This window comes from Trachinotus anak, unplaced genomic scaffold, assembly GCF_046630095.1.
Source record: "Trachinotus anak isolate AG129_WGS33_773 ecotype Australia unplaced genomic scaffold, CSIRO_AGI_Tana_v1 ptg000007l, whole genome shotgun sequence".
NCBI classification, from domain to species: domain Eukaryota; kingdom Metazoa; phylum Chordata; class Actinopteri; order Carangiformes; family Carangidae; genus Trachinotus; species Trachinotus anak.
Genome location: NW_027273858.1, coordinates 15,915,480 through 15,929,418, shown reverse-complemented (window position 1 = coordinate 15,929,418; position 13,939 = coordinate 15,915,480). Strand labels below are relative to the sequence as shown.

Here is a 13,939-nt window from a genome sequence, read left to right as displayed (position 1 = left end):
CTACGGAGTTAAAATCTGTCTTTAAAGCTGTCTCACAAATAACAGAGGAGAAGGAAGAAACTGTTGCATGAATGGGCTATTGTTAGGGAAATCATGATGAATGATAACATGATAATGAAACACAGAGACTGAACTACTGAGAGGAACATTTGAATTAAGCCCAGTTGCTGTCAATATAAACCCTGAATTTTTTTCTGAAGCCATTAGTCTTTAATAGGCCTGTGACTAAGAGGTCTGAAACAACATGCAGTCCTCAAACGAGCCAACGAATTTGTCATGTCAACATTACAAGTTGTGTCGTGGAGACCATACTTATTAAATGTTAAGTGGACATCACTTTATACCAGGTGTAAAACTCCAGTGTCAGAATTTTAACCCTTTTCCATTAAAGAAGACAGAATTTGAAATGTGCTGTTTTCCTCTGCTACAGTATTCGGTTTAAAAGCCCAAACATTAAGAGCCCATATACTGAAATCACAAAGAAAACCAACACAACTTCTTTGTGGAGACAAACAGTGAAGCAATCTTCCCTCATCTTGATAAAATCTGAGTGGGACCCTGAGTCAGAGAGGCCCAGTTCCTCTTTGACAGTTTTACATCTGAGCAACCTGCTACACTAATTTATTAGTTCTTCAAAACAGTTTTCTTGCCGATTCACGCCTAAGTTTAAGCTGATAATGAGACTGCATCAAATATTTGTATCCAACATTAAGTCATTTTTATGGCCGGTAATGGCGGATTATAGGCCACTTCAAAGTCAGAGACCAAAGCAAAGGGACCGTCATTCTGCTTTCCCTTTACTCTCACATATTTCTGGACTTCTTCCAAACATTTATCCCACATGAAAGATAATCCACAGACGACCTCTCCCCTCTCCTGCATAAGAAAAGTAGAACAAAATTCCTCCACAGTGCCTTTCATTCAGGACTAACCCACCAGCAACACACGTGCCTCTTTTCCATTTTGATGGGGATCCATAGATTAAAAACCTTTCTGTTTTTTCACTCAATTATGCTTCCGTGCTTGCACAGGCAAAGTTCAGAGATGTTTTAGGAAACTATACTGTAGCTCAGCATTTTACTGCCCCTGGAATTTCAAGAATTCTTGATGTGGAGATTGTTTCCTCCTTTTTGTGGAGAGGTGCATGTGCTTTTTGCGGGTGGCATGTGACCAGGAGCTTTAAAGTCCAGCTACACAGGGAGGACAAACACACACTATAGCCCTGCAGCTAAATACCAGACTTTTGCTGTATTTGTGCCCATTTCAACCAGCAGTTCAGCACTGACGGTAAACAAAGCACAGGAAACTTTACACTGGTAAAGGGGAGCAGTGGTTCAAAAACAAATAAGCTTCATCATACACGTGTTCACTGCACTGTATCTGTGTGTTTTACCGACTGTATGTGTTTCTCTTATTCTTTCCACTCCCTGTGGATGGTGCACTAAAGTCACTGTGTGCACAGAGAGGAAGACCAGAGAGTCTAGTCATCGTGTTTCTATGACTCCAACATAAAATGAGTGTAAACCACACGATGCTGGCTTCGCCTCAAGGCCCTCACTGTATATTTTTATCATTACTCTCCAGCAAATGGCTTGTGTTATGTAGCTCAGCGCTCTCCAATTGTCTCTGGCAATATCCTTCTGCCCGAGAATGGATGAAACATGTGAACATCAAACAGCCTGAGCACAAGCCTGAAACAAAGGCTGCAATGTGAGAGCTTCTGGTCTGGTTACTGAAGGAAATTAGGCCCGCCATTAAGGCATGTTGTCATTTTCAAAGCAGTGTGTGCCGTCAGGGCATGTGTTTTGATTCTCACCATCTACTCCCTCCTGAAAGCATGCAGCTTTTCTGGCCCCTTTTATTGCAATATAAACCCCTGGATGGAGACGTGAGAGGAGTGAAGGAAGTTAAGAGAACACATGTGTTGAACATTAGTCTCTTCTTTCCGCAACACATAGACACACTGAGATATGTTTTTGAAATGTGACAGTTAGTTTCTGGTATTCAAGTCAATTAGAAACTCCTTTTGTTTCTAAGACATATGGGAACTGCTGCTTCGACCTGTATTTTCTGTGAACTGCTGCACCAAGGGTTATTATTATAAAGCACACATTCTTCCTCTCTAACCTTTTATCCATCCATTCAGAGTCCTTTTTATAGCCATCGTTCAGCATTCATTTACCAACCGTGTGTTGGTTTGTATTTCACTCATTAAAATTCACTCTTAATGGATGTCGAATGAGAACAAGCAAACACCACAAGAACATTTAATAGCACACTGTTCAGCATCAAGTGAGGTAGTCCTAACAAATACTGAAATGTTGGACTGACTTTATTTCAGTTATGCAGAGACAATTAAAATTCCAGATAAATTATGTAGTGCATTGGCAAATTTGCCAAATCATCTATGATTTAGAATATAATGAGACTATTTCTGGGTAACATACAGAATATGAGTAATAGAGGAAATATGCCCAGGTGCACAACTGCGTCTACTGTTAAAAAAAAAACTCCCTTAGTATAATGACTGGTGCCTTCAACAAAGCAAGCTAGTACAAAAAAAAACAAATATACAGTATATGATGGAAGCTAACCTTGTGGCGCACAGTATGTTACAATGTAGAAATCAGCAACAATATTTCCAATAAATTAGAGCCACAGGAGCACTAATGTCTTATAGGGATTTATCATCGATAAAGCGAGGGCAGTGCATCAGCCCCAGGGCCTGACCCTGAGCTGCTCAGACATGATATATGATAGACATAAAAATACAAATACAAAGCGACAGTAATGACAGTTATCCACCCCTCCCCTTCGTTTAGCTAGTTTTCATGCATTCGGACTCACTCAGTCAAACATCCTCAGTCATCGCTCATACTGACACTACTTAAAGAAGCATCTATGATGTGTTTTGGCATATATTGTTATATTGATAATATAGCTGTTAAAGTGGAAATAGACAACTTTTTTGTTTTAACTTATCATTATGAAGTTGATGTTGATTACACAATACAATGGCTATTGAATAATGACACCACTGGCATACTGGTTCCCTACATGCTTTGCTTTCACTTTTGCAATTTTGTCTTTCACCGGGCACGAATTTTGCTGAAAAATGAAGACTCGATTTACGGCACAAAAGTGCATCTGCCACTGTGTAACCAAGTTATGCCAAGTAGCTTTCCCCAGGTAGTGGAAATGACAGATGGTGGAACCAGAGTGAATGTGGAAACCCTACATGGCAAAAGAGAAAGAGCCCTGTTGTCAGAGGAGGCAAAGGAGGTGAAGAGGGACACTGACAGAAACCGAGAGAAAACAAGAGTGAACCTTGGATAGGTGGTCACTCAATGGAGGGAGCCATGGTCAGACTGGGACAGAAATTTTGCCTTGGACTTATCCGCTGGGACCGGAGCGAAGGCCGGTAAAGAAACTGACTGGGCCGGTAAAACTTTATGGATTTTTTTAAGGTCCACTCACCCACCAAGATTTGTCCAAGTTGTCTATAGAGAGAACCAACATTTTAGTTGTCCTCATTTCTACTAGATCCGTAAGTAACAAAACTGGCCAAAGCATTAAAACAACTGGGTGTTTTACACTGCCTTTATCATAGCACTGAGATCAAATTGAAATTCTTATGGCTGTTTCTTGCTTGGCACAATAGCCAGGCTGATAGCCAGAGCCATATTGCTAGCACTACTGCTAGCAGCCAGAAACAAATATGTATGATTCATTGTCTGTTCGATAATCTGAACAAAGAGCATGTTTTGTGGCACTGACCTTTCCTAAATGAGCAGTGTTGAAACTTACTATATTCTGTTATATTCGATGGGGTCTTTGCGAAAGTGGCGCCAATTTGAAAACACTGCGGGGAAAAGTTGTCTATTGCCACTTTACATATTGTCTCTCTCTCTCTCTCTTTTGGTAATTTGGCCACTGAACAAATGCTGTCCTGCGAATGGCTGCTCAGACAAAAGAACTTCTGATAGGGGATGAAGAAACGCTATCAGAAAAAACACTCTTTCCTGTTCCTCATCATCTTTCTGCTTCTAGTCTTCCTCCTCTCAAACCTTGCTCTTAGAAGTTGTAAGGTGAAACCATTACATGGACCCTGGCCACATGCTTGGCCTGAAAGGTGCGGTCGCTGTACTCAGACATGTCCACATCAATGCTGATCTCCTGTGGCCCACGCAGCTGCTGGACCAGTATCAGCTCACCAGTCTGTCTGTCTGAACGCTGCATGACAAAGATGCCTCGGGAGTTTCCACCCACTATGCCGAAGCGCAGACTGTCTGGCCCAGTGCGCCCGGGGGCTGCCGCGGTCGCCATACGGAAAAGTGTGGCAGGAGTCTGCAGGTTGGAGGGCAGAGATAGGTAGTGGAAGGACACAGTCTTAGGAGCAAGGTGGCAGGAGCGGCTGTCCATGGGGCAGGGGTTTCTCTCACACTGACTGAAAGACAGAAATGCAGCCATTATTAAGCCGGGGTCATTACAGGACGAAGTGGTAAATGGTTTCCATTCTCCATGTGTTAAACAGTTGTCATGGAGAAACGGTTACATAATTAATCTATCCCTGTGAGAAAGTGTTCATAACAGCTTCTTTGTGACTTAAGAGAAATGACACATCTACATACAGCACATTTGAGGTCAAGCACCCTGAAGTATTAGATCATGACTGTGAATTTCTTTCTGTTGTGGGCAGAACTTGTTACTTCTTACGTCCCCTCTCACAAACACTAACTTTCACTTGCTTTCAATTCCATACTGCATAATAACAGAATACATAATGTACCAATGTACCACACACTGACAGACATCAATCAAACTGTAGATTGCAATTACCAATAAAATACTTTATAAAAGGTAAGGGAACTGTTTTTCCAAAGACACATTTTTTTAATTTGCTGAGATCTTCCTGCATCACACCATCATCTGTAATTTGTTTTAAGTTCTTGCAGCTGTAAGTGGTTATTTCCTTTAAACACTGCATTCTGGGACATGAATATGAAGTGGATTCGGTATGCACACTGATACCTGATAGTATACTTCATTCAGTCACTCACTTTTTCATTGTGAATGCATTACAAACTAAAAACCTGCTCAGCATTAGCATGGAGCATAGAATTGGGACACAGCTACTGGCTTACTCGATTTCCTACTTTCTTTCCTAAATATTTATCCGTCCCCGTTGCTGGCGGTGGAGCAGTATTTCACCACATTGATGGTTCACTAGAAGCAGACAGAGCTTTGTTTCATGCTTTTAAATGAGGCAGCTTGCTGATGACTGGCAAACAGGAGATGGAAGTTGTAATGTCTCCAAACATTTGTCCAGTGCACAGACGTTCTACATGGTTTCAAAGAACAAAAACTGACGTCATTCAGTGAAGTTCTGCTGAGCATGCATGTTCTTTGTCAGGAACTATTTGCATCACTATAATACAGCTATAACCACAACTATTTTTTGTTATTGTACTGTATTCATGAAAGTAAGATCTGGGAGAAATGGGGGCATTGTTACAATGATTGGGCAAGAGTCTCAAGCAGACAGGGTTTACACAACAGTCAACCTTTTAGCAAGATTATCTACACCACTTCATTTGAAGGTAAAACTGAAGGTGAGTGCATCTAAAATGTTATACCAGGAACAATAACTACAATAACTACATAACTAAAACTGTTGTGAACAGTTTCAGTGGCAGCCTTCGATTTCTCCTCCAAAAAAGTTTTGCTACCTTGGCTGTTAGTGGTGTTGCTGCGTTGCCAGATCTCCGCATTTATAATGGTGACTTTAATGTTATTTCTATGTAATGTTATACCAATGATGGCCAAATCTACCAAGATAAGTCCCAAATTGTATGAAAATGGTTTAGCTGGAGAATTTGAGGCTGTAACACCTTGCTTGGATGCACCTCATCAATGACAGATCTTTCTCACTACCATGCTCATTAGTGTCTCCCACTTGGCTCTGATTTAGTACGCAGAGGGTCATTTGAAAGTTGATGACACTTTCCTGCTGAAACGGGGGAGATGTGGTCCTGGTTTGTTTTTTTTCAACATGTATTCACTGACAGAACAAATGACAAAGAAAAACAAACCGGTCACACTGTGCTGTATCCACTTACAAGGGAGATGTCTTGACATAGCTGATGTTGCCATGAGAACGGGGACACTCTGGATTGACGCACTGAAAGCCTCCACCCCTGTTGATACAAGTTGTCCCTCGGCTACAGTTGTGCTGCTGGCTTAAACACTCGTCCACATCTGGAAGACAAAACAGCGCAGGCATGTAAGAATGAGAAGCGGGGAGAGAGAGAGAGAGACTTGCCAGACTGACTCCCTGCTTCCTGGTTACCACAGTCTGAGCAGGGGGTGCTGTGCTGTGATTGTTTATTTGTTTTTTTTTAGTTTAGTCTCCCACAAACGCCTCATGTCCTAAAGATCCCTTCTGCTGGGAAAGGGTGAGGTCATTCATTCCACTGGCAAGCACTGTAAGCTTCAGAGGTGCTAATGAAAGTGGTACCAAGGTTTGCAAGACCGACAGACACCTCTGCAGAAACTAAAAACTCTGCTGCTAAAAGGCTTCTCGTCTTTCTAACTCACAGGTATGCCTGTCCATAGCTAAATACCCAGCTAGATCTGCAGCCACGATCCCTGTGAATGAGCCTTTGTCCCCTGTTGCTTCTTGTCACTCACCCTCACAGCTCCGCCCATCTGGGAGCAACTTGTAGCCGCTGGGGCAAGAGCAATGGTACGAGCCGGGGACATTCACACACTCGTGGACGCACAGCTTCCCTCCTTGGTCCAGCCGGTACACTTCACACTCGTTTACATCTGTCACGAAACAGAAGAAGAAATGCATGTAAATGCCTTGTTTCTATATGCCTTGCGCATATAGAAGTTGACTTGAAGGGAGGAGGTGTTTGGGATATAGGTAATGATACACCTCCTGCAGTTTACAACAGGAACCAAGGTATGTTGTTGTCTTCAGCATTTAGGTCCCTCAGTTTTGCACTTTGACCATCTTGGACATAAACACATTTGAAGCAACAACATGAAAACTCTCATTTCAAAATGTTACTAAACCAATTACATCTTAAAAACAACTGAACTGTGACCTAAATGGATGCTAATCAGCTTGAGACCTCTCGAGAGGATTATTTTGTTTGTCACAGACTGGCTCTACAGATTACACCCATTTGTAACCATATAAATCTCTAGAGGAGTAAACGATTCAGGTGTTCAGGGATCTAACATCTGCTGTTTGCCCTGCGGCGATGTCGGTGAGCAGGATGGCCAGCTGGAGGGGAACTGCTCTGTAGCTGACCCTGCCTCCCTGTGAGGAGGAGCAGCAAAAGGGGAGAATGTCGCAGCAGGGATCAGTTAAGTAACACCTGATTACAGCTCACCCTGACAGATACTGTTGTCAGAGGTGCCACTCATGTGAAAGCCTGCATCACAGCTGCAGTGTTGGGCTCTGTTCACTTGGGCACAGCGAGGTCTCCGGCTGAACGCTGGATCGTTCATAACACTCCACTCAGGTGGTGCTGCATTAGGAGAGAAAATGAAAAGTTAAAAACCTGGGCTACTATTTGACCTAGAGGAGGACACACTGCACAGACATGTAGTGGTAAAACTCAGTTTGAGTCTCAGACATTCATTTTGTGGTACTGACCTGTTTGGGTTTGGTGCTGGCAGTGAGAGCCACTCCAGTTCTGGGGGCAGGTGCATTTGTACTGGTTAACACCTTCCACACAGGTACCTCCATTTTGACAGGGATTACTTGCACACTCACTTATATCTGTGGGTGTGGGAGAGAAAGATCTTAACTTGTCAAGAAACGTCCTCATCGGTCTCCAGTAATTTTCTAACTTAACTTCTTATGGATAAAAGGCACAACAGTCACTATTTTGGCCAGTCGCATTAGAGCTACTTCCTTCTGAGAAACACAATCCAGAGATGAAAATGAAAAAGAATTTGGCCAAAATTGTGTCTATTTATCAAACAACCTAATGAAAAAAGATGGTAAGATAAGGTCCTGTTTGAAACACTTTTAAAATAATATGAAAAAAGGTGAACTACAACAGAATTTGCTTCAAGTTTAACTGGAATTGTGTAAAGAAATGCAGAAATAAATGAAAGGGTCTCTGTAAGTCTTTCCTGTCTACCATCCATCCATCGAGTGCCCAATGTGAGTCCACCCAGTTTGATAACTGATACTTCCGAATAGGAAACTGGTACTGTAATTATGGACGCAGTACGTCAACTGTAAGTCAGTGATGCCCTTTTATTTATTCCATTTGTGGAAAAGCAGTTCTATATTTAGGACATCTAATAACTAACATTATTAAAGTGTAATTCAAGAAAATCCATGTGCATCTTCAAAGTTAAAAGTTTAAGTTGTTGGTGTTAGACAATGTGACCTTGTGCTATATTACACTTGTAAGGTAACAGCACGGTAAAAAAAAAAAAAAAAAGAATAAAAATGATAAACGCATTTGTTGTTTTAAAGATTTAAAGCTGTTTTCTTTCAGCAAAACAAACAGCTGTGAAGTACCTCGCTGTCATTCCCTTCTCAAAAAGTTCCCACAAATATTTCAAACAGTTCTACTTGTTTTCATGCAAACTTCATATATACTTCATATATACATATATACAAGCTTTTTATGGTCTCCTAGACTACACTACAATAGTACAGTACCTAATGAATACATGCTGTGTGTACAGAGTACATCCATTCATACACTCACCAATGTTATGTTTATTGACTTATGTGTGTCTGCTCATACGTAGTTAATCATCAAACAGTGGCCAACAAGATGGTAGGCCTGCATAAAATATTCTCTGAACAACAACAGAAGGTAAGATGACTCTAATTGGTGATCTCCTGGCAGCTCCAAAACATGTTCTGTCTGTCAAAGTTAGGAAACCAGTGGATAAACAGTACATCATGCCTTATGATCTTTGCCTCTGTAGCCAGCTCTGAACATTGTGCAGATGGTTTCTGCTGCTCTTTCAGCTCCAGTGCTGAAGCCATAGTAGACTGGATGACAACCAATCCCTTTAATGTTTATTTGGCTTGCCCCAGGGGCCACCACAGGGCCATAACATGAAAAGGCCCACTTCAATCTGCTAAATATTTTTAAACTCTTTTTAACTTTTCAGACTCTGTTAATACAACTTTTTAAGCATGACTAAATTTAGACCTCTTGTGCTGGGTTGAAAAACATGATAATACTGTGTAGAGTCGAGCCTTCTCATGTTGGTTTAACCATGAATGTCAATAAACGTATGCACATGTTCTACTGAGTGTGCCACTTGGAATTTTTGGAAGAGTGCCACCAGCAGAGGCTGAACAGGCTATCAATAGCATGCTTAGCATACTTCTGTGCTATCAGACCATGGTGTGGGTATAATGTCTGGACCTAACCCCGTCCAGTGGGATTGCTGTAAAAGAATTGGAGAAACATGAGCAAGAGAGGGGGGGGGGGCAATCTTACAGTAGCCCAAGTGCTGTTCATGAGGAGTAGAAACCGGGAGGGGAAGGCACCCCACAGTGGAATGCAGTACAGGTGTTTTTCTGTGTTCAGAGACATTTAATGCCATTTTAACGAGGGCTTCATTCAGTATGCTGAGGAGCTCCAGCCCTTTCAAAGAAAGGCTCTTTTCTTTGCATGTTATCTGTGTGAATGTGTGTGAGGAGCTCAGTTTGGCCTCAGGGCTGCTGCCCCTTTCAGCCTGGCTTTCAGACACTACTGAGCCCAGGTCGCCCTAAATGGGTGTGGGGATTTTTGCTCAGCAGTGAATAATGCTCATACATAGCAGCCATGGCACAAAACATTTCACCAAGTCATGCATACAGTAGGTGGTAGTGGATGTGTATTTGTATGTGGAGGAAATAATGGCAGTCAAAAGCTCCTTATCCAATGATTAAAACATATTGTAGCTGAAATGAGAGTCCATTCTTCACCTAAACCAAACGTGACACTTGTGTCCCACTATAAATTATAAACTCCAAGGGAGACTCACCTTTACAGACGGCACTGATGCCAGTCCAGGTGCCATTTTCCCGGCAAACACGTGTGGCAGAACCGACAAGATGGTAGCCCTGGGAACAAGTGAAATGGACCTCATGTCCAACAAAATACTTTGAGCCAAACTTGGTTCCATGAGCTGGGGCTTCCAGGGAGGGGCAGGTGGTGGGAGCTGTGGGAGAGACACAGACAGCACGAGAGGAAGGCTGGTCAGATGTGGAGTAAGCCTCCCAACATCCTCTGGCATTCTCTGCCTGGGGATATACACGTGTCACTGGGCAGTGCAGAGCCTTCATGGGAAAGAATGGTTCAAATGCCTCGTTTACAGTCAATCAGCAGAGGACCGGCCATTCCTGTGAGTCAGAACTGCATCAGAAGCCAAATGCTATACTATGTTGTGTTGTTCTGGAACATTTAAAGCTTGTATAATATATAATGTAATTGCATTACAAAACACTGTGGATGGATTGCATTTTTGACTTTTATAAGATGTTTGTGCTTCCTCCAACTTGGATGATTGTGAGAAAATATTTTCTATTTTTTCAATCTCAAGTGAAAACAGCACATTTCAGATAAGTCTTGCATTGCCAGACCTCAATCATGTCCAGCTCATGTTTGTAGTGCCAATTTTGTCATATTGTGCCTTTTTATGACCAATTTTTGAGTCAGATGTTTTGCAGACCAACATGAGTTTCATCGACAGGGTTAAGCTACGCAAAAAAATCTATGTGCACTATGTATTTATATCATTTGAAAAAAAAGAATACATCTACAACACCTAAATCCAAATACTTTTGGATTTGATCCTGATGTGAGCACTTAAAGCAGTTGGTGCACTGATTTTGCTCTTGTCTTTTCATTTTGTTGAGCCTTTATTGCTGCAAATGTAAAATATCAGCTTCTTCCTGTCTTGCCAAGTCCTCTCCAGAGGAGAGTTATGGACTGCACTGGTCCATCACTAACAAATTGGCCTGACTGCTTGCTGCCAAACAACACAATTCCACAAATCCACTTCCCCTGTCAAGTACCCAGCTCTGTAACTGAGATGGCGCTGTGCTGTTGGATGAATCTGTAATCCCATAACACAAGAAGTCATCTCTGGCTCCTTATTGTTACTAGTTGACTGAGTGTTCCTAAAATGTTGTGAATTTAATACGTGGAATTTTGTATTATATTTAACTAAGCAATCATTCACTGAACTACTGAACAAAAACGTCAGTCATATCATGCATGCGTATGAAGCTTTATACAGCGTGGACTGCAAATTAAATGACCACACTTTTGGTAAAATCTTTTTTACAGCCAACCATATACTGTGTGTTTGTACGATCAGTGGCACAACTATAAAATTAATCCATTCTGTATCTTGATTTATGTAGAAGTATTGCTACTGACAATATCTATGCTAAATGGTCAAATAAGCAGATTATGGTAGAATATATATATTAGAAATTGTGCTTCTCTAACAGCCTTTGAACAAACGGTAGTTTCTAACTTCAATAAATAAAAACTCTGCATGTTTATTAATTTGTTTACCTGAGCAAATAGACTAATTTTAACAATTGTCCATGATCCAGTTTTTTGTAAAATTAGAACATAATTTCAGTTTTTCTGTGTTAAAATTCATTTATACAAGATGTATGAAATATTATGGCGACATATTGTGCATCCCTGTATAGTCCGCACTGTGCTTTTCCCACTACGATAAGTTAAGATGTCAATAATGAGGATTATGACAATGAATATGACGACAAGTTTGGTGCTGTGCATTACTATCAGTCTGTTACTCACCAGCTGACTGATCTGCTTGAGGTAACTTGGAGACAGAGTTCTGCAGCGCTGCCAGCTTTGACTTCATGATCCGGAGACCCTCTGTGAATCGCATCTCCTGTCCTTTCAGAAACTTCTCCATTTGACGGAGGACCCCAACCACCTGGTGCTTATCCATGCACGTCTGTGAAGAAAGCATAAGCACTATGAGCAGAATTAAGAGCTGTAAAAGAGTCTTGGCGAAATGTTTCTGAATGCAATGACTTTCCAACAAGAAAAAATAAGCACAGAAATAAAGGTTCCCTCAGTTAAATGGTCATAAAATATAAAACATGAGCAGTGAATAAACATTAATGTGCAGCTGTGGCGCATGATGTCATTGAAACTAAATCCATCTTTTTGGTAGGCCTGTGGTTGTTAAGGTTTTCATTGATATAAAAATACATTATGTAACACACACAGGGCATATTAGTGAGATGTTTTTTATTGTGTGTGTATGATACAGTAACTCATCATGATTTCTTCTACTTAAAACGATTTCAGCTTTCCACTGTTTTCCATTAGACCTCATTGCACTCACATTTGAGATATTCAAGGCCTACCATCTCTCTTCTTCTCTCCCTCACCCCTTTCCACTTACTACCACAACTCCAGTGGCAGACACAGCTGGACAAAAGCTGTCTGGCAGATGTTAGTGGGACCTAAGTCCAAAATGCTGTTCCTCTGTATATTTTGCATGGTGGTAGGAAGGCATATGCTCATTGGATAATCCTGAATGGGCAGACTGAAAACAGCATGGGTGCCACTAGCAGTTACTCGAGGGAGAAAGCCTGTCAAGCCATTACAAAGTTCCTCAGAGAAAGTGCCTCTAATCCTTTCAGGAGGGTTTATTAATCACATGCTCATTGGAACAATTTCTCTGTGCTGCATGCCTTGAATTCCTGCACTGGCATTTTTGGGGCTTTGTAATTTCTAATTTCAATACATTAAAATTCACATTGTGCACTTAGTTTGGACATGTGCAGTAGTTAGATAGTTCTCTGCTCATTTTACCTGCCCCAGGCAAAGGGGAAATGCCACCAGCTGACAAGACATGAGAGGATTCATATCCAGATGCTACAATATTTTTGTGTGTAATTCAAAAAGTATGAAGTCATTCCTCCAGTGGAAACTGTAGACTGTGATCAAAAAATCTGCAAAACTTAAAGTGTTATATAGCCCTATAACACAACTGCAACTGATGGAAACCAGTGTAAAAAACAACTTCACTGCTAGTTGTAGAGTAAGATGGAAGATTAAGATATTATGAATTGCTTTTCATCAAATAGGCCTGTATGAATATTTCATAAGAGTCACATACTTTATTGAGTCAGTTTACCAGGCTGTAGTTCCTCTTGGACAAGTGAGTTGTTTACATGAACTAGTGTAAAGTAAATTACTCTTACCTGGACTGCGGCATTGCCAGTCTGAATGGCTGTGAAGCACAGCAGAAGCAAACACCTGCGTCGAAAAGACAGTGCCATCCCTTACAGTCCCGCAATAATACCTTTCCCTGTTGATATTCTCAAAGATTTAGCAGGCTTGTTGTTATTTTATGGCACTCCGACAAAATCCCCCCAAAACAGTTCACTCTTGTAAAAATGAGGTCAAAGAGTTTGAAAGATGCTCATCAGGTGTCTGAGACAGAGATGCGCTCCAGCCTCTGGAGCTGCGCTCTTGGACAGTTCAGCCTCTGAGCTCTGCACGCCACCTAAATGTGCTGCAGCAGGAATCCCTCCCACCGAGATACTCCCAAACACTCACCAGTTTTCCTTCTTACATCTGTCTCTCTGTCTGCTGAAAAGGGAAGTTTCACACAGAATGAAGTCAGCTGTAGCTGGCAAATGGCACAAGTATAGTAGGACTTTTATGTTTGTTTACACGGCCATTAAGGGTAAAATAAATAATAATAATAATAATAATTCCTTTTCATTGCAAACTGACTGGATTTCTTAAGAACACGACTGCTTTCCTCAAGTATTTATGTGTATTTCAGCTTCACAGTTGAGTGTTACTGTGAGGTTCACTGCTACACTGTCGGGCAGTCTATCATTTGCTCTATCCACTGAACACATCACACACCGCTGGACGCACACTACGCT

The 13,939-nt window shown here is 41.4% G+C and overlaps 1 protein-coding gene across 2 annotated transcripts; it reads right to left on the bottom strand.

Annotated features, from left to right (window-relative positions):
• Positions 1 to 2,314: 2,314 nt before the first annotated feature.
• Positions 2,315 to 13,718, bottom strand: LOC139623084 (fibulin-7). 2 transcript variants are annotated; one of them, XM_071480976.1, is made up of 8 exons: positions 13,602 to 13,718; positions 11,820 to 11,982; positions 10,024 to 10,200; positions 7,670 to 7,795; positions 7,404 to 7,541; positions 6,691 to 6,828; positions 6,120 to 6,258; positions 2,315 to 4,447 (listed from the first exon to the last, which is right to left on the bottom strand). In XM_071480976.1, exons 2-8 carry the CDS (start codon positions 11,974 to 11,976, stop codon positions 4,075 to 4,077), a joined length of 1,248 nt encoding a protein of 415 aa, XP_071337077.1. In that variant the 5' UTR covers positions 11,977 to 11,982; positions 13,602 to 13,718; the 3' UTR covers positions 2,315 to 4,074. The 2 variants fall into 2 exon arrangements, with proteins under 2 accessions (XP_071337077.1, XP_071337076.1); XM_071480975.1 differs by lacking the exon at positions 13,602 to 13,718 and adding an exon at positions 13,244 to 13,582.
• Between the last annotated feature and the right edge of the window lie 221 nt (positions 13,719 to 13,939).

Excerpts from the sequence above, each read along its gene's own strand:
- LOC139623084 (XM_071480975.1), bottom strand. The coding sequence starts at position 13,321 with ATGGCACTGTCTTTTCGACGCAGGTGTTTGCTTCTGCTGTGCTTCACA. Across the intron at positions 11,983-13,243 it reads CTGGCAATGCCGCAGTCCAG|ACGTGCATGGATAAGCACCA; the intron begins GTAAGAGTAATT and ends CTTTCTTCACAG. Across the intron at positions 6,259-6,690 it reads AGATGGGCGGAGCTGTGAGG|ATGTGGACGAGTGTTTAAGC; the intron begins GTGAGTGACAAG and ends TTTGTCTTCCAG.